At 40.9% G+C, this 21,320-nt stretch overlaps 1 protein-coding gene across 1 annotated transcript in view; it reads right to left on the bottom strand.

The window, feature by feature from the left end:
• Nucleotides 1-21,320, bottom strand: part of sgcz (sarcoglycan zeta) — a 279,764-nt gene that overhangs the window by 35,586 nt on the left and 222,858 nt on the right. The window contains exon 5 of the mRNA XM_079898802.1: nucleotides 8,960-9,082. Coding sequence (XP_079754928.1) covers nucleotides 8,960-9,082 — 123 coding nt within the window. The remainder of the gene's footprint in view (nucleotides 1-8,959; nucleotides 9,083-21,320) is intronic.

Genomic DNA, 21,320 nt, shown 5'->3' with positions numbered 1-21,320 from the left:
TTTACAATATTACTTTTGTGTTCCACAGAATAAACAAATATTTTGAATGACATGATGAGTAAATGATGACAGAAATTACATTTTTGATTGAAATATTCCTTTAACACTTTACTAGAACTGTCTAATCTGTTCTGTTTACTTCCTCTCCCTAGGGCAGTTCTTCTTTCTGACACATTGTAGCCTTTCAGTCTCACCTCTGAAGAACCACTATATTCCATTTATGCATGCTCTGTGTATCTCTCTCTCTCTCTCTCTCTCTCTCTCTCTCTCTCTCTCTCTCTCTCTCTCTCTCTCTCTCTCTCTCTCTCTCTCTCTCTCTCTCTCTACCACTATCTCCCTTGATCCCTCTCTCTACCCATGTCTTTTTGTGAAAAGAGTTAATGGACAGATCTGCCCAATTACTGAGCATGTGCCCTCTTTGTCCCTGACCTCTAGCTATTCCACTTGACCTCCCAGCATGCACTTTCAGACAGAAATAGAAAAAAAAAAGGTAAGAGAAAGAGCGGCCTGTATGAGTGAAATCTATTTGAAACAGAAAGAGCGGCCTGCATAAGTGAAATCTATTTGAAACAATCTATTTGCATTTCAATGTAAGGGCAGGTTACTAGTACATACAGTGTATGCAAATATTTAAATCTTGAAGAAAAAAAAAAATGGCTCAAAAAATGGATGGTGTATAAAGCTTTATTAAATTTAAATGTTTTGTTATTAAATGTTACATGTATTTTCCAATAACAAAAAACGTGTGTATATATATATATATATATATATGTAAATACAGTATATACATGTGTATATATATGTACGTATATATATTCAGTGCTGAAAAATTACACAACAACTGAAGTCTTCCAATTCGATTGACTCTTTCTGTAGGTTACATCACTACACCAGTAGGTAAGTGAGTGAGTCACTGCTTTTCACACTGCGCTTAATCCTGGGTTATCGTTGGTTTGAAACCTGCTTTTATCCCCGGCAGAGGAACATTTCACGCTTGCAATTAACTCTTTCCCCGCCATTGATGGAAATTTCCGTCATTTATGAGATAATGCTTCCCCGCCATTGACAGAAAATTCCGGCTTTCCTTGTTTTTTACTGTTATATAGTAGGGGGCGCTATGACATCTTCTGAAATAGTACTAAAATAGTAATCTCCTGATCAAAACACAGGCGAAGAAGAAACTGAAACAAGCAATATCATATTTAATCATATTCAAAATAATGCAATCATCAACATCATATAAATCAAAACTGCCTAACTTTACCAAATGAAATGTTGACCTAGTACAAGCTATTGGTCTGTGAAGCTTTGGCGGGTGTAAATGGACTCAATCGACTCCATGTATGTTTTGATCATTGTTCTAAATCTGATCCAGATACAGTCTTTGACAAAAAAACAAAAAAACATTCTTTTGCTCAGAATGTTGATTTTTTATTTATTTATTTATTTATTTATTTATTTTATGAAACTCACCCATATTCAGGTGTTGATAAAAAAAAAAAGAATGCATGAAGCTACAATAAAAATGCCTTTTTTTTTTCTTTTTTTTTTTTTTTCTTTTTTTTTAAGGCAGAGACTCTGCTCTTTCTTTTGATAATATTGCATGTTCAGATATTCATGCAACAAAAAAAAATCTGGGGGCCATGACATTTTTATGGAAATTATCAAAAAAGAGAATGTTTCATTTTAACCTTTATAGTCCACTCAGAAAACATTTTGATAGTACATTCAGCAATAGAGCTTGATGTAAACAGGTCGCGTGCTGCATTCATCCAGTCAGTGACACTGGCACTGCAAATATGCCAATAAGGATGTTTGTTAACCCCGAGTTTGGGAGTGCACAGTGTGAAACGTTAACTTGCGAATATCCAGGAGGATTAATTATCATCCCCGGGTAAATTATGAGCAATAGGATTCAGTTCCCTTTCGTGGTCACTCCGAGTTACGTCGGATGACGACGATTGGGGTTTCGCTTAGAAGCCTATCACCTTCGAGTATATAAAACGAGCCAATGGCAATGAAATGCCATGGGTCTGCGGAATTTGCATAGCGTATCTCCGCCCACCGCAGGGGGTATATAAGGAAGTACGCTGGCAACATGCAGATATGTTTTCGCTTCGGAGCCGAGAACTTCTCCACTCCACGCAAGCCAAAAATTCTGAGTTATCCTTCTCAATCCTTCGAGACGAGCGAGCTCTCCGGTGTTGGTGTGACGGCGATTTCAGCGAGTACACACTACCCTGCTGATCTGATCAGTGATCTGACAGTTAGTGTGATTTCTCCCTGTTCGCTTCAACATCCGCGGAGTTTTCCTCTCACAAAAAGAGCATTGCACGTGGCACGTCTTTTTAAAGATGCCTCGCCCGTGCACTTCTGGTTGTGGTCGCGATGTTTTCTTTTCTGATTGGCACAATCTCTGCTTAGCGTGTTTGGGCGTTGATCACGCTAAAGCAGCGTTTGTGGATGACTCATGTTCTCACTGCGGGAACATGACCATCTCCATGCTGCGGTCGAGACTCAATGAGCTCGTCAGAGCGAGAGTCCCCCTACCCACACCCCGATCTACTGACTCCCCGAGAGCTAGTACTTCGGCTGGTGGCCGGGGTGACCTGAGGGTGACTGTGTGGGACACACCGCCGACACGTCCACGGCCCACACACCCCTCTTCAGCATCGGTACCCGTGAGCGTTCAAACTGAGACCGCTGGTCCCTCTACGGAGGCCCCGCGTGTTTCGTTTGGAGCTCCAGAAGAGGATGCAATGTCGATCGCTGCATCACAAGGTGGGCGTGAGTCCTCGGGAAGTGAGGATTCGGCTGTGTTGCCGCCCTCGGGCGTGCCAGCATTGCCCGAGTCTGATCCCGAGCTGACTGCCATGCTTTCCCGGGCAGCCGCGGCCATTGGGCTCGAGTGGTCCCCGCCACCCGATCCAGTGCGCTCGCGGCTGGATGATTGGTTTTTGGGAGCGGCCGCTGACACTCGTCGCCGCCCAACCCCAATACCATTCTTCCCGGAAGTGCATGAGGAAGTCACGCGGTCCTGGAAGGCTCCCATGTCTTCCCGTGATCGTCCGTTGGCTTTCTCCGCCTTTCCTCCCCTCGATAAGGCTGATGCTTGTGGGTACACTGGGATTCCCCCGGTCGAACGTTCTGTCGCGATGTAGCTGTGTCCGGCAAGCGCTTCATCGCGTGGTGATCCTAAGCACCCATCCAAAGCCTGTAGATTCTCGTCTACTATGGTGGCGAAGTCTTACAGAGCGGCGGGACAGGCAGCTGCCTCTTTGCATGCCATGGCCATCTTGCAGTTCTACCAGGCCCAGATGCTCCGTGACATGCACGAGGGTAGGACAGACCCAGGGCTCTTCGATGAGCTGCGCGCCGCCACCGACCTCGCTCTCCGAGCGACGAAGGTGACCGCGCGCTCCCTGGGTCTGGTGATGTCCACAGCTGTGGTCCAGGAGCGACATCTCTGGCTGAACCTGGCCGATATGCGTGAGCCAGAGCGGACTCGTCTGCTCGACGCTCCCATATCCCAGGCCGGCCTTTTTGGCGGTGCAGTCGAGGACTTTGCCCAGCAGTTCTCGACCGCCCAGAAGCAGACTGAGGCGATCAAGCACATTCTGCCCCGACGCTCCGCTGCTCAGCCGTCGGCACAGAATCCTCAGCCTGCTCGCCGCCGAGGGCGCCCTCCCGCGGCTCCCGCCCCTCCCGCACGGCCCCAGCAGCAGCCTTCATCCGGGCCTCTCCGGCCCCGCGGCCCGCTAAACGCCAGGCCAAGCGGCGCCCCTGAGACGGGCCGCTCAGGATTGGCACTCTTTTCTGTTCAGGAGCTGGTAGCAGGGCCACTCCTGCTACCAGGATCTTTTGTTCTCCACTCCCCGCTGCTCGTACAACGACGAGCAGTACCCTAATGTGGTTAAAGACAGAATTGAATTCCCCAATCCTGAGCCCACAGAGTCCGAGGGCCGCAGTGCGCGCCACCCTCGGGTCCCGCCACTGCCTCCCTCCTCTGTCCCAGAGGTGCGGGATGACAGCACGCGCCGCCCACGGGCCACGCTCCTCTCATCCCCCTCTGTCGCCAGACCCCTGCCAGAGCACGCCCCCGTGGGACGCGCGCCCTCCCCTGGCCTCCTCTGGCAGGACGCGGTTAATGACCGTGCCCCCGTACAGGGCCGCTATGCCACCCTCGCCGGTGCCGGTCATTCCGCCTCGCTGCCCCACCGACGGTACGTCTGTGGTTCGTATGACCCCGCTGGTGCACTTTCTGGAGGCCTGGCTAGAGCTTCCCAGATTGTCCCGCTGGGTCGCGAGAACCATCAGGCTCGGCTACGCGATTCAGTTCGCGCGATCTCCTCCCCACTTCAGGGGAGTCCGCTTCACTATGGTCGGTGGCAATGCCCCTGTCATGAGAGCGGAGGTCGCCACCCTACTGGCGAAGGGTGCGATCGAGATTGTCCCTCCAGCCGAGATGAAGTCCGGCTTCTACAGCCCTTACTTCATTGTACCCAAGAAGTCCGGTGGGTTACGGCCAATCCTCGATCTGCGCGTCTTGAACCGCTCCCTTCACAGGCTGCCGTTCAAGATGCTAACGGCCAAACACATCCTCCAGTGTGTGCGGCCACAGGATTGGTTTGCAGCGATCGACCTGAAGGACGCCTACTTTCATGTCTCCATTTTACCTCGACACAGACCGTTTCTTCGGTTTGCTTTCGAGGGGCGGGCATACCAGTTCGCGGTTCTTCCATTCGGGCTAGCCCTGTCTCCTCGCGTCTTTACGAAGGTCGTCGAGGCAGCCCTTGTTCCCCTCCGGGAACACTGGGTTCGCATCCTGAACTATCTCGACGACTGGCTGATCCTAGCTCACTCTCGAGACCAGGTTTGCGAACACATGGACCTAGTGCTCCGGCACCTAGCTCGTCTGGGCCTTCGGGTCAACTGGGAGAAGAGCAAACTCTGCCCCGTGCAGAGGATCTCTTTTCTCGGTATGGAGATCGACTCGGTCGCCATGTGCGCGCAGCTTACGAGCGAGCGCGCGCAGTCACTGCTGACTTGTCTTCGCCAATTCGATGACAAGAGTGCGGTTCCACTGAAACTATTTCAGAGGCTCCTGGGGCATATGGCATCCGCAGCCGCAGTAACGCCGCTCAGATTGCTTCATATGAGACCGCTTCAGCTTTGGCTTCGCGATCGAGTCCCGAGGTGGGCATGGCAACACGGCACGCTCCAAGTCCCAGTGACTCCAGCCTGCCGTCAGTTCTTCACCCCGTGGACGAACCTCAGCTTTCTACGGGCCGGAGTGCCCTTAGAACGAGTTTCCCGGCATGTTGTTGTATCAACAGATGCCTCCACCACGGGCTGGGGTGCCATGTGCAATGGACATGCTGCCGCGGGCTCCTGGACAGGACCCCAGCGCCTTTGGCATGTCAATTGCCTCGAGTTGCTGGCTGTACGTCTGGCCCTGCACCGCTTCCGTGCGTTGCTCAGGGGTCAGCACGTATTAGTCCGATCGGACAATCCCGCGACAGTAGCGTACATCAACCATCAAGGTGGTCTGCGCTCCCGCCGTATGTCGCAACTCGCTCGCCACCTCCTCATATGGAGTCAGAAGCATCTGAGGTCGCTTCGAGCCATTTATATCCCGGGAGACCTGAACCAGGCGGCCGACGAGCTGTCTCGGCTTCGGCCTCTCGCTGGAGAATGGAGACTCCATCCCCAGTCGGTCCAGCTGATTTGGGATCAGTTTGGCGACGCACAGGTAGACCTGTTTGCCTCCCGCGACTCGACCCACTGCGACCTGTACTATTACCTGACCGAGGGCACGCTCGGCACGGATGCACTGGCGCACAGCTGGCCGTGGGGCCTACGCAAGTATGCATTTCCCCCAGTGAGCCTTCTTGCGCAGACCTTGCGCAAGATCAGGGAGGACGAGGAGCAGGTCATTTTGGTTGCCCCGTATTGGCACAACCGGACCTGGTTCTCCGAACTAGTACTCCTCGCGACAGCACCTCCCTGGCCAATTCCTCTGAGGAAGGACCTCCTTTCTCAGGGACGGGGCACCTTTTGGCACCCTCGTCCCGATCTTTGGAACCTCCAAGTGTGGCTCCTGGACGGGACGAGGCAGGTTTGAGTACCCTACCACCTGCGGTGGTGGCTACCATCACTTCCGCTAGAGCATCGTCCACGAGACATCTCTATGCGTTGAAGTGGAACCTCTTTGTCAACTGGTGTTCTTCTAAACATCAAGAACCCACGAAATGCCCGATCAGTGTCGTGCTTTCCTTCCTGCAAGAAGGGTTGGAGCGAAGGCTGTCTCCCTCCACCCTGAAAGTGTATGTTGCCGCCATTGCCGCACATCACGATGCAGTTGATGGTAAGTCTCTGGGAAGGCACGACCTGATCATCAGGTTCCTGAGGGGAGCGAGGAGACTGAATCCTCCTCGTCCTCCCCTCGTACCCTCTTGGGACCTCTCAGTGGTTCTAACTGCCCTGCAGAGTGCTCCATTTGAGCCTTTGCAATCAGTAGAGCTTAAGTTCCTGTCTATGAAGACAGCGCTCCTGGTTGCATTGGCCTCCATCAAGAGGGTAGGGGACCTGCAGGCATTTTCGGTTGACGAAGCGTGCCTGGAATTCGGGCCGGCTAACTCTCACGTGATCCTGAGACCCCGGCCTGGATACGTGCCCAAGGTTCCTACCACACCCTTTCGAGACCAAGTAGTGAACCTGCAAGCGCTGCCCTTGGAGGAGGCAGACCCAGCCTTGGCACTGCTCTGCCCAGTACGCGCCCTTCGTGCCTACGTAGACAGAATGCGGTGTTTCAGGACCTCAGACCAGCTCTTTGTCTGTTATGGTGGGAAGCTGAAGGGAAAGGCTCTCTCTAAGCAAAGGTTGTCTCACTGGATAGTGGACGCCATTGCTTTGGCATACCAGCAGCAAGGTCGTCAGTGCCTCCTTGGTGTGAAAGCCCACTCCACTCGTAGTGTGGCTTCCTCTTGGGCTCTAGCGCATGGCGCCTCGCTAACAGACATTTGTAGAGCTGCAGGCTGGGCGACACCCAACACATTCGCGAGATTCTATAATCTCCGAGTAGAGCCAGTTTCTTCCCATGTACTCGCTTCAACCAGCCGGTACTAGATTCTGCTCAGGTGTCTTCGCTTGCTCGCCATTCCTCTCCACGGACAGGATACGTGCGATTATCTTCTCAGGTGAGTCTGATAAGCTCTGAGTTTCCTCCAGCACTGGTTACGTCAACGCCTGAGTTATGCCAATCTGCCATAACGCAGCTTTTGCGCTTGACTAGGTGCCTCCATGTGCATGGTCCCCCCTCTGGGCGACCCCCACATGTGTATTCCACTGTAAGTCTCTTTTGAGCGTGTGTCTTTCCCTTGGCAAGCCACCTTGCCACCCCTGGGGTTTAAATATTCCACCTGCGGCTGGACACCTCAGTGATACTCCATATGCATCCCTCTGGATCATATGTGTCTCTCAAGTCCCCCCCTTATTGGTTGGGCGTAATTGCATATTTCTCCTGAGATATGCTTCCCAGTGTACCTTGGTATTCCTGTGTTAGGTAGGACTCCTTCGTTCGTGCTAGTCTCACAACAGGGAGCTCAGACTTACGCAGGGCACTGGATGACAGCCGAGGTGGCGTGATTAGACTGGAACCCCAATCGTCGTCATCCGACGTAACTCGGAGTGACCACGAAAGGGAACGTCTCGGTTACGGATGTAACCCTCGTTCCCTGAGTAGGGAACGGAGACGTTACGTCTTCCTGCCACTTCCGCTGTATCGCTGAAAAACGCCTGGGTCCAGTTTCGACTCCTCAGCGAAGACATATCTGCATGTTGCCAGCGTACTTCCTTATATACCCCCTGCGGTGGGCGGAGATACGCTATGCAAATTCCGCAGACCCATGGCATTTCATTGCCATTGGCTCGTTTTATATACTCGAAGGTGATAGGCTTCTAAGCGAAACCCCAATCGTCGTCATCCGACGTAACGTCTCCGTTCCCTACTCAGGGAACGAGGGTTACATCCGTAACCGAGACGTTTTCAGGATTCAGTTTACCAATGGTTTAGAATAACCCAGGGTTAACTATTTCAAGTGTTAAAAGCCATACTGAATCATTATTTCAAGTGATTTGTTAAAAATACTGATTCATTCAGGAACTAAATAATGTGCACTCCACATGTGAACAGTGCGTTTTTTAATCAGATTGAGAAGATATCGGATTCAAGTGTTTACATAGTTAAATTCTCCTATTGATTAGATTATTTTTAAGTCTACAATCCGATCAAAATTTAATTCCGATCGAGCATAATTGGATAAACTTTACATGAAGACTTTTCAATCCGATTGAACAATCAATCAATTATTTGGCTGCATGCAAACATAGCAACTGCTAATTTTATTGAACTGTATAAAAGCAATATCGCACATTTGGAGTGACTCATCTCTCCCTATCACACACACGGCTCTGATGCAATGGGCAAAAGTTACTTAAATTAAAATAACTAAATGCATAGCAATCAGGTCATATATATATATATATATATATATATATATATTTAGTATTATTATTTTTTAATAATTTTATTGTTGACGGACAGATAAAATAAAGAGGTTGCTTCACATCAAAAACAAAAATGGGCATTTATCAACTGAAAGCACGTTGCCATAATGCTGCAGACAGCTCCATTGTTAATAATGGGATTGAGCTTGTTTTACAGGGTTCAGCGTTCAGGGTTCTGGTGTAGATACACGCAACCAAATTTTTCTAATAACAATAAAAAAGTTGGGAAAATAAATTGTATATTAGACACTTATAATCCTTAGAAGAACTATATAACTTTACAGGCAAAAGGATAAGTGGACACTATTTGATGGGCTATATATAGTCTATATAGTCTTACATGGATCATGGGTGAATGTTGGATGAATATGTGTGTTTGTGTATGTGATACCTGTGACCCTCAGTTTATCTGTGCCAATACTGATCTCCTCTTCATCAGCAGAGAAGAGAACTCTCTCGCCATCACTACTTCTCACCTCGAACCGCTGACACTGGGCTTCTACCATCTCTGAGCCTGCAGAAAAAGAAAAAGAAAGAATAAGCCCTTGAGAAACAAGAACATAACTTTTGTGGCCCACATTAACCTCATACAATCAGGAAAGGTCTTCTTGTACTAGAAATTGAGTATTAAAAAAATATCCAAGATTGTGGATGATGATAATTAATTTATTTTATTTTATTTTATTTATTTTATTTTTATGCAGTGCTATATACGTAAATAAATACAAGTTTAATTTAAGTTAAATTTCAATTTCATTTATGATGCTGCCTTAGAAAACAGCTGCCAATGTTGACAATGACAAAAAGTCTCACTATGTTTCTGAACAGAGTTAATTATTAGAGCAGCTGCTCATTGTTTCCAAGGTGTTTAAAGACTTAGTACAGTGTCATATTATAGATGTATTTGTACAATACACTTACAGTAATTAATACAAGTCTCTTGAGTAAAAATTTGTCCCAAATAGAATTACTAATCATTCTTTCAGTCCATTTGCCTGATGAAGTCCTTGACCACAAGACCACAAAATATGTCATGAAACACATTTTATTCTGGCCAACAAGTTTTGGCAAACAATTTTGCTAATAAAACGGCATATATTAAAATAACCTTTCCACATGTTCTCACTTAACTGAAATTAGTCATAATCTGTTGTGAAAAAGACAAAAAATTCCAATGTGAGACAACAACCAACAACCTCAAATCTTGTGGGAGATTTTTGCAAGTAATATCAACATAAAGAAACACAAACTACATAATATAGTGGAAATATGTATGGAATATGGAAAGCCAGTGATGATTTATTTTACAGTTTCCTTCTACTAGTAATAACTGTAAGTTATTAACTAAACCAAACCCTAATCCTATAGTAAGCACATCTAACAAGGACACCTTGAAATACAGTGTAACCAGAAAGCTTTTCTTTAAACCCTGATGCATGATTATGACTTAGAGAAAGAGCTGAATTTGTATTTGTCTCATGCAAGGGGCTGATGTGAATGATGCATATGAAACTGATCTTGACTTTATTCACCAAAAATGACTTGGTCCAAAAACAACACTGTCACTGAAATCTCGGCAGCTTTTAGTGCTCTGCCCCAAACACACAGTTCAATGGCTTCACTGACTATATTATTCATCACAGCTACAGTATCATATCTTCCATGACCTCTGTGACTTTGGAGAGCAAACTTGGCTTTATTTGCTTGCCTGCATTGTGTGTGTATGACAGAAAGTAAACTTCTCTTTTTTTCCTTAAGCCCACTCTCGCCTTTCTCTGCCATCCTCTATTGTCTTTCTAGCTCTTCATGCATTCATTGCCTGTCCTCTTACTTTTTTCAGTGTTTGTACTAAACAGACACCCTGACCTTTCTCCAAGCGCCCTATGGCAAATATAGCAGTCCATTAAAGCCTACAACAATGCAAATTTGGGGATTTAATTTAGCCAATTTTTCCAGCATGCCTTCCTTTATATTTACCAGTTTACACCTTATTGGATAGTACATTAGAGAGATACACTGTTTGATATATGGGACAACACATTTCTAACTTCAACCAGCTAATTGTTCTCAACATCTATACAATCAATCTAATGATCTAATAATCAGTTTGATTTTCTCTAATTTTATCGAAAATGTGATCTGTCCTCAGACTAAGCCTCAGAACTTCACATTCACATTAAATTCATTATTAACCTTGAGATTAACAGAAGTAAATATGAAACATTTCTACAATTTTCTTTGAGAAGAGGCTCTATTAAATATACCTAAGGTTGCACAGCTGTGTCCCCACTGTCACATATTTATATATATATATATATATATATATATATATATATATATATATATATATATATATATATATATATGTATGTATACACACACACATGACAATACACCATCAATCCTTCTTCCAAAACGTGTTTTGTCTTACCCTGATTCACTATGGTAAGGATGTTATACGTGTTTATATTTTAGATAGAGCGGGATGCTTTTCACACGAAACTGAGCACTTATTCACTCGTCCGTGCGTCTCGTCATTTCCATAAATAGAGAAAAGTTGCTCCAGCTACTTTGACAGGTGTATGGTGGGAGTGACAAAGGTTAGTTGTCGCAACAAGCGAGAAATGTGGACAGAGAGCCACTAAATTTCGAACCCTTGGGGAATCACCTGTTTTAAAAAAATATATATGAACAGAGGAGAGTCTGCTGGCAAAATGAGAATGCGTCACAGCTCGTATTAAAACTAGAATCAACACTGACTTTGCTTTTGGGAGATGGTGAAAACAGGGATTAAACCGACACAGAGATAGCGTTTTTATTACTCAACAGGTTAGTAAGGTATTTTATTGAACAGATAAATTGTCATGTAACTCTCCAACAGAGTTAATTGTAAATCATTATGTATTGTGAAAGTTCATTTCATTGTGGTTGTTGTAGTGCAGTGCTGGAATTTATTTTAAAGGAAGTACCGTGTCAGTTAATGGGTATATACAGTAACGTCTTCAGCTAGTAAGCTTGAGATCCTTTCCATCTAAAATGTGTATGTCTCTTAAGCCTAGTAGTGAATGTTTTATGTGCAGTAGGACAACCATATTCATTCGCACAGTCAAGCAGAGCTGAAGCACAACAAAAATAAAGTTCTTCCCCAAAATGCATGCAGTTTTGTTTATTAAAGTTAAATGATTTTTTGCCTCTTGTTCAGTTCAATTAATTAAAATGAGCTAAAGTAAAATAATTTTTTAACATTTTGCACAAATTAATTCAAATGTGTTCAAACTATTATATTTAAAACTGAAGTTTACTCAATTCATTTGTGTTAAAACTACATGAATATTTTTTGTTGATAACTAACTGGGCAGTGGATCTGTAGTTCCCAGCATGCTTTGCAAGGGACTGCATTAGGAGAGTAATTTTAGGGTTTAAGCGTTATTTTATGTGTTTCCAGTAAAGGGACAGATGCTGGTAGTTTATGTTCGTTTTTAATGTTCAGTTGGACATTTAGAGTAGTTTCTGTAAATCTGTGTGTGTGTGTGTATATATATGTATATATATATATATATATATATATTAGGGCTGTCAAACGATTAATCGCGATTAATCGCATCCAAAATAAAAGTTTGTTTTTACATAATATATGTGTGTACGGTGTATAATTATTTTCTATATATAAATACACACACATGCATGTATATATTTAAGAAATATTTGCATGTATATACTGTGTATATATATTTATATTATATATAATTTATATTATATATAAATATTTTATATATAAATAACACATTTTTCTTAAATATATATGCATGTGTGTGTATTTATATATAGAAAATAATTATACTCCATACACACACATATATTATGTAAACACAAACTTTTATTTTGGATGCGATTAATCGCGATTAATCGTTTGACAGCCCTAATATATATATATATATATATATATATATATATATATATATATATATATATATATATATATATATATATATATATTCACTTCCCTCTCTTGCTCTTCTCCACTGTTTCTCAATCATTGGAAAAACTGACTGTCAATCATAGTTGTGATGACACGACACTCGATCTGCTGGTGTACCAACTGCATAAAAGTCCCTGTTTGTCTGCTAGAGCCATATCAGCATCGAACTTCACTCAGTTCTGTTCTTTCAGTCAAGCTTTGCCTTATAGTCAGCGATGAATGTCTTTTAATGTGTTTGCTATGTGATCTTGAATTTGGGTTCGTTTTGGTTACTTACATGTATTGCACTAGTCACTATTGACTCTGCTGATTCAGCATTAGCAATCAAGTCTTGTGTCAAGTGCATCCTGAGTGTGTGTAGATGATAACAGAGAATATTTGTTCTTGATTAGCCGAAGTTACGAACACAGTGTTTGTCTTGCCAGTTGATCATGTTTGGTTTGTTAATTAACTAAATCTGCATTTACTACTTGTTTAGCTTAATGCACATTGCTGCTTATTACCACTTTCTAATTTTGTGGGTTGGTGTTCTTAAAGCAATTTTCAAACATCTACAGGTAGTATGTCTATTGTTAGTTAGGTTAAGAGTGGTCGCCACTTTTTTGTATTTTTTGTTTTAGTAGGATAGTTTATGTAATGTGTTGTATACGCTGAAGACTTAAATTATGTTTCTGGGGGTTTTTTTGGTAATTTTTTTTTGGTAGTTAGTTTAGAGGGTTTGGGTTATTAGTTACGGGAATTGTTTGGTTTTGATATTTTCTTTGATTTTGATTTTCTTTGATTTGTATAGTAACTTGTTCACATTGTTTTTAATCAATTGTACTCAGTACTGCACGTTATAACGTTGCATTGGTTGTTTCTGTTTATTGAACATGCAATTATATCTCACTTAAATGTTACGCAATAATCAACATCAAACACATACTGTAACAGTAAAGTTTATGATTTTTTTGGTTACCATTATGAAGAAGAGTGGTGCTTTAAGCTATGGGCAATCAGTGATCAATACTAATGTCAGTCCTGAAACCAGTCTTTTCTTATTTGTTCATTATATACATGGTGTATAATGATGAACAAAACTGCTTGTTTGAACATGTAGGAAAATAAAGTCTCAGTAAATAATAAATAAATAAATAATAATAATAATTAAGTTGGACCAACATAAAAAAATTGTTTGACTAATGTAGTAAGTTACACATACTAGAGTAAATTTAAATGCTGTTCTTTTGAATTTTCTATTATAACATGATAATCTTAATCTTTTCAGAGACCCAAAGAAACAAATGTAGAGCTCATCTTCAGATCTTGAAGATATATATTTTATTTTTATTTTTTTTATTCTTTTTATACAGAGAGGTTTTGGTGTAGGACTATGTTTTTATTTTTTTTATTCTTTTTATACAGAGAGGTTTTGGTGTAGGACTATGTTAAATATAAAAAAACACGCAGTTCATTAATTAATTGCTTATCATTATTTTATTTTATAATTAGCAAGATATGTTGCATATCAGTTAAAGTTTCAGATCATTTGTTCTCTTTTGAGGGAAAAAGGGAAATAAAAATTAAAAAAGTTTAATCTACATTAATTATGTAAGATAGTGATTAAAAACGTGCTTGAGTATAAGGAAAGGCTAATTTTGATTATGCTGATGAGACCAAGAGAAGTGAATGCTAATAAAGTGTTAATTTATACTTTTTGTATTATACTTTTTAGTATTTGATTAATCCTCTCTTGACAATATCACTGCACAGCCAGAGATGTGCTCATAGATCCACTACAGAGCATGATCATCTTCAGAAAAGATGTGACAGAATCACACCACAGGATTATGAAGGGACAGATGTTTCTTTATTTCTTCCTTCCTTCAGTAAAAAAGAGCTCTGATACTTAAAGTTTTGATTTGTGAGTTTGCAGAGTATCAGAAAGCCCAAGATGTCTCTGTATCCACCAGAAGAAAAAAATAAAATTAAATTAAAAAAATAAATAAAATAAGATTAAGTATAAACTGTAAGATTATTTAAAAACAAATACTGATTTAACTTGGCCAAAATGAATGAGCAAACAATGATTTTATATGTGGAAATTTGGTTAATTGGATAATGGTTGCACATGGTTGCAGATAGAAAACAATAATACTTCTTAAAAGTGGCACAACATTTCGTTTATTATTATTTCTGCTAAATATCAATAATGACAAACATTAACATCTTACAATTACGATAAAATTAAAGTTTCGTTGGTAAAAACATACACATTAAATTACAAAATATTGATTAGCCGAGTGGATCAGGTCTAATTTACCAGTGTACGAATTAGCTACCTCATAAAATATATACGAATTGGTCGTGAGATAGCGTTGGTTGCATCACAGCGGCCAGTATGATTTTACGCAACTGGAAATGCCCTAAAACCCCAGATCTAAAAGATTGGATTGATGGGATGATTGAAATTGCTGCGTACGATCATGTTGGGGAGACTGCATAGTAAGGTAGAAATGAAAAAAAAAGGATAATTTTGGCAGCATATACAAATGGAGTGAATGACTAGGGTGCTTAACAACTGTTTAATTCCCATGTGCTTCTGTTTTGATTGTATTCCACTGATTGTGACTAGTGGCTAAATATGTAATTGCAAAGGTGATTACTGAATACTTTGATTATATAAAATAAAATTATATATATAAAAAAAAACTAAATATTAATTACATTTGGTCATTCATGATTAAGCCATGTTGTTCACAGTAGGTTGTTACCTCAGATTTATTCGCATGATTCAAGAGCTCAAGGTTCGAGTGCTTGATTACTTTAGTGATTCTCAGTGAATGTACATGTAAGGATTAAACACTCAATATTTACACAAGGACATCCTCACTTTCATAAAGCCATCCAGACTGCACCACTGCACGGATCCTTCCACTCATCCAGGTGGTTTAAATGAGAAATGATATGCAACGGATATTAATGGCCTGCTCTTGAATATTAATTGGTATTGATGTACCTCTCATTTGAGGTTGGAGGAAATGGAAGCTTTCACCATAGGAGTAAAATGGCAAGAATATATGACCTTGCTATGGAAAATCAGATGGTGTTAAAATGAAAAGATGCTTGTTACATTTAAAAAACAAAACAAACAAACAAACAAAAAAAAAAACTGGCATTTGCTAATTTTGTCAGTTGAAAAAAATACTACAAGAAAGCCTTGAAAGGTCTTTAGTGACCAGTCATGGCCTTTTGTGGCATAGGATGGAAAAGTTTACAGTAAAACCATAAAAAAAAAAAAAATGTAAAAAAATTATAATATAATATAATTTAATATAATAAAAAAAATATTAGAGAGAAATGTTTCCACAGTTCCAGTATAAATTAAGTGTTTCTACATGGAAATATAAAGCTACCTTTAGTCCCTTCACAAAGTTAATCATCATATTTGGGGGTCCATGGCATAAGATAAGTTTGAAGACCCCTGTTTTACAATATCATGAATAGCCAAATAACAGTGGGCTTTAAATCATGGGCTGCTTCATTATTATTCCAGTTATAGCAACTGACAGTATAGCTGGACTTGGAGGGTGAAAATATGTCCAAAATACAGTTAATATAAAACATGGAGGTTCTAATCTGAATTACTTTGACCATATAAACAATCTCAGCTGATGCAAAAAACATAGGGACGCTTAACAAAAAAAAAAAAAAAAAAAAAATCAAAATCCTTTGAAGGTTTCAAGAGAAGTAGCTTGCAGAGAACTGGTGCACAAAATAAAAGCAAACCAGAAAAGAAGAAAAAAAAGTTGGAAAGATAAATTATTTATCTGAACCGGATAACCCTCATCAATAAAAGGAGAAATAGGTGCATTTTGAGCACCTGCATTAATCAGTGGGTGTGTTTACATGTGTCTGGGTGTGGTTTGTGAACAGTGTAAAGAGACAAATAATCAAAGCTGTTGTCATAATCAACCAACACAGCCCTGAAGACTGATGTGTGTATTTGAACACATTAATCTCCATACTGTATGTCCTTTAGGTCTCTCTCTCTCTCTCTCTCTCTCTCTCTCTCTCTCTCTCTCTCTCTCTCTCTCTCTCTCTCTCTCTCTCTCTCTCTCTCTCTCTCTCTCTCTCTCTCACTGTCTCCATGGAGGATTTAAGCTCACTACCTCTAAGTGGCAATGTGGCATTGCAAATGATGATATTCATTTAAAACTAGCAATTTATTATTGCTAAATTACACAACATAAAACAGCACATTAAATTTATAAACGTTCCTCTACATGCATGCACACTTTGCCAATGTATTCTTATCTTGATTAATTACTTGGAACTAATCACTCAAATCACCAGATTTTTGGTACTGCTAAACTTATAATTGATGATTGAAACCCTTTGAGGCGGCTGTTTTGAAACTTCCAGGTAGATCTAAATTTAAATTGGTTCTCTTATGCCCTGCAGTGGATGCAATGGAATAAAAACTTTTGAAATAATATTATGTTGAACTCTTCTTGACTGACTGAAATTTAAATCCATACTGTATACAAAACTTCATCTAGAATAGATTTTGCCCTTGAACAGCCGAAATTCACCAAGCAAATCGCTGTTAGTGCAAATGCCCCTTTTAATGTCATGTGAAGTAATAAATAGCAATTTAGCAAACCAATGGTCCATATTTGTCTGGTTAGCTTGATCTTGTTAGCCCTTGATGGTATGCTTTCATGAACAATTTAGTCAGTCTGTTGAATTCAGTCTGCATAGAACGTCAATGGAGTAGCCATTTTTAATGCATAATCGAACACATAATAGTTATAAAAATGTACAATTGAGCATTTGAATGTATTTATAACAATACCTAATTGAACATGAACTGGATAGCAGTGTGCTAAGCTGCCTGGTTATTAACAATCCCACAAAAACACTTTAGGATGTACAGTATGTTGGTTGTAAAATTGCTTGTCAATTTCACAGAAAAAAAAATAAAATAGCTAACTAAAAATGCTACAGACCTGTTAATTGGTTAACTGTAAGTTATCTTACCATATAGGCCTAGGCCTGGTGATTTTATGTTGTTTAGTTAATGTTTACTGCATTATTTAATGTTTTATGGACAGGCCACTTACGATAAACTCTTTCCATTTTACCAACTGTATTTTTATCATCCACCTTAAGAAAAAAAAAAAAGTTTTGGTAGTTTAATTAAGCTTAGTATATTAACATCGTATCACTTAATGAACTATATAAGTATAAAATATGAAAGCACCAATATGCCATCTAGGGCTGCACAATTAATCGAGTTTGTAATCGTGATTACAATTACGGATGCCACAATTATGTAATCGTTTAAATCGTTTGGCGCAATTACAAAAAAAAAAAAGTTCACTTACATTATTCTGTGTGCTTAAGATGTGTTTTTGTTATTTTAAAGGTGCAGTGTGTAATTTTTAGTGGCATCTAGTGATGAGTTTGCGAATTGCAACCAACATAAGTTACGGTGGCCGACAGGAAGTGATGTCGTCGTCTGAGACAGCAGAGAGTAGCCAGTTAATCAATGTGGTTTCTTTACAAAGATAAATTAAGATATTATGTTTACTTAATTATTCAGTAAAACGATGTTATTGCGAATATTATTGTGACTTGTTCATCATTGTGTCAGTGTTTTATTTGCTGACTTTAGCTAGCTTCTTATCATGAAGAACAACATAGTGACGAAACGCGTTTGTCCGCTCAGAAAAAAATAAAATAAAATTTGTTTCTGGTTGTTTACCGTAAATTTAGCAGGGTATCAGTGGTTTTTTTAATGCAACTGGTATGTTAAGCGTTAATCCAATGTTTTGGATACTGGCAGTGCCCCTGTCCCACACCTGAGTCCCCAACGTCACACGTGTCTTCCTGTTGTCCTTGTCCGCCCCCCAGAGCATCTCTAGCTCATGTCCTCTCTGTCACCCAGTGCTAATGAAATCATCTCCCACTCTCTCAAAGCGGAGAAGCCATTCATTATGCACTCTACACTTCTAAAAATGAAAAGTCAATAAGACAAAAAGCAGATGCTGTGTTCCCTCAATGTCCTCTCAGTTGTTTGGCCTCTGGAGGAGGTGCTCAGAGGAGAAACGAGCACACAGCTGGAGTCGAGCGTGAGAACAGCCCATGCACGGATTATTTCCCTGTCCCCCAATTTCAATCATCTGTGCAGGGACCTCGTGGCAAACAGCGGGATGCCTCAGGTTAGCGGAGAAGGATGGAGGGATGGCGAGAGAGAATGAAAACAAGATCTGACAGCACAAGCTTGATACTGCATTTCATCACCAGCTCACTTCCAACACACAGCCCATCAACTCCTCCAACTAAATCCTGCCGCACAATAATTTAGCAAGGCAATACGATGCTGCAAGAAGGTCATGAAGAGCATTACTTCACACCACCATTTTCCAGAAACACAATTGAGGGTCACAAGGTGAGGATATTCTAAAAGGTTAGCCAAAAGTACCAGATCATTTTTTGGGGGGGTAGGGTGTTGGGATTGTGTGTGGAGGGGTTCCAAAATTCTCCAGACACAATTCACTCTCAGAAAAAGGGGACACCAGCTGACACTGTGGCGGCACCCTTTTCAAAAGGTAAGGGTGCAAAAATGGTGCAACTGAATAAATAATTACTAACTTGTGTGGGAGTATTCAAATGCTGTGTATGTAAATACTCTAGTGTTCAAAAGTTTGCGGTCGGTAAGTATCTTATGCTCACCAGGGATTTGCATTTGTTTATTATATATATATATAAACACATTATTACAATTTAAAACAACTGTTTTCTATTTTAATATATATTAGAATGTAATTTTTTCCTTCATTGCATCATTTCTGCAGTCTTCAGTGTCACACAATCTTTCAGAAATCATGTAATAATGTAACATGTAATACACTGTAATGCAATAATGATGTAAAACATGTAATAATTAATTTTTTTACAATGGATTTTCATCCAACTCTGGGTCTGGCTAAAGGGTAATACAATAGTCAAAAGTCATTCAAACAATACAGATTGTGATGAAAGTATTAATAAGTTTCCAAGACAGCTTTAATCTGAGCTTCATGTGACAAAAAGGAGGAAAGAAAAAAGTTAATTTTAATAAAAATCAAGCCCTCTGACATAAGTTGAAGATAGACTCAAGTATATATATTCCCTGAATAAGATACAGTTCATATAAGCTGTCGTGTTTACAATTGTGACGATGAGCACTTATCAGGATCAATTAAATACTGGATTTTCAAAAGTATAGTTCACAGCACCATTGCTGTGCCATTGTTGCAGTACACTTGCACGCTTGTGGGGACAATGACTTACATTTTCACCACCCTAAACATGACACTGAACAAAACAAACTGTGATTGGTTGCTTTTTTACATGTCAGTCAGACGTCCTCTTGGGTGGTTCTTGACCAATGAAAGCTGCAATGGTGTCCAGACCTTCTGCCGGCAGTCTGAAGGTCTGTCAATGCAAGACTAGCTGGGTTTCGACTGGGTTGAGAACCTTGGGCCTAACGCCACAAAGACCATGACGGACTACAGCTCTCAGATATTTAAGCGACTCCCTTATGAACAGAGGATGAAGTCATGATCGCAGTACTCCCGCTTCATGCTCACCACAACGCAACTGTGCATCAATCACCTGAACTTATGGGCCATATTATAAAAACAGAGACCTCTGGACTCTTGGGCCAAGCTATCAGAGGACAGCCCAGCTCTCTGGCTCTCAGCACCCCTATACAATTTCTGTTTGAAGATTAATGTACTTGCAGCGAGTGGGTTCAGGGACGAGAGAACAAGGAGAGAATGGAAACAAACAGGAGTGCAGGAGAGAGAGGTGATACGGTATAACTTTGCTGCCTGTTTGGGAGCTAATCCCTGCAATGAAATTCCCTAAATGTTCAGACAATGTCGAAAGAGCCTGAAGGCAACGGCTCTGCAGAGCGGGTGATGTCAAAGAGAGGATATAGAGGGCACATTGGCGAGAGCGCTATATGATTCTCACTATGCTGTCTGCAGAGGCACTATAGTAAATACTAAACTAATAGAGACTTAATAGAAATAGAAAATTACTATGAGGGCAACTTTTGCTCCCAAACATTACATATATGGGTGATTTTTATCACTTTTTAATTTGCATTGGTTAATTCATGGTCCTGCTGTGTACATAATAAAGCTCAATGGGACACTAATAGCCTGAGATTTACAAAAGAGGCCATATGAGCCATATAAGGCTTGCTGTGTTTTTGCTAGGAAAGCAGATCTATATACTATATTTAGAATCAGATCATTTAATTTCTAAAGGCATATCTGGTCTGGTCATTAATACAGCAAATTCCAGCTGCAAAGACCAGTATATGTTGTGTTTTACATCCCACCAGTACAAATGAGGAACGCTAAATGGGAAACCGGGAGTGATGTGATTACAGAAACACAAACAATTAATAATTGAATAAATAATTAAATTAAGTTGAATCAGTAAATCAAATTAAATTAAAAAAAAAATTAATTATGAACCAAGGTGGAAAAACACTTAATTTCCAAAAATGCCATTGCCTATTGAATTTCTCTTTACTGTAAATCATTAAATTCTACTTCCTTTCATTGCAGTTCAAATTTGTTTTCAACTTCACGTAAGATGTGGCCAATTTAATTCAGATTCCAACTCATGAACTAAATAAATTATTCAATTCTGAATTTTGCCCAACCCTACCAAACCATGCAGCACTAAAACCATGGTCACACTAGACACAATTTCTACTCCACTTTAC

Source organism: Squalius cephalus, assembly GCF_949319135.1.
Source record: "Squalius cephalus genome assembly, chromosome: 2".
Classification (NCBI taxonomy): domain Eukaryota; kingdom Metazoa; phylum Chordata; class Actinopteri; order Cypriniformes; family Leuciscidae; genus Squalius; species Squalius cephalus.
The sequence above is the reverse complement of the archived record's forward strand: the minus strand, read 5'-3'. Positions and strand labels throughout refer to the sequence as shown.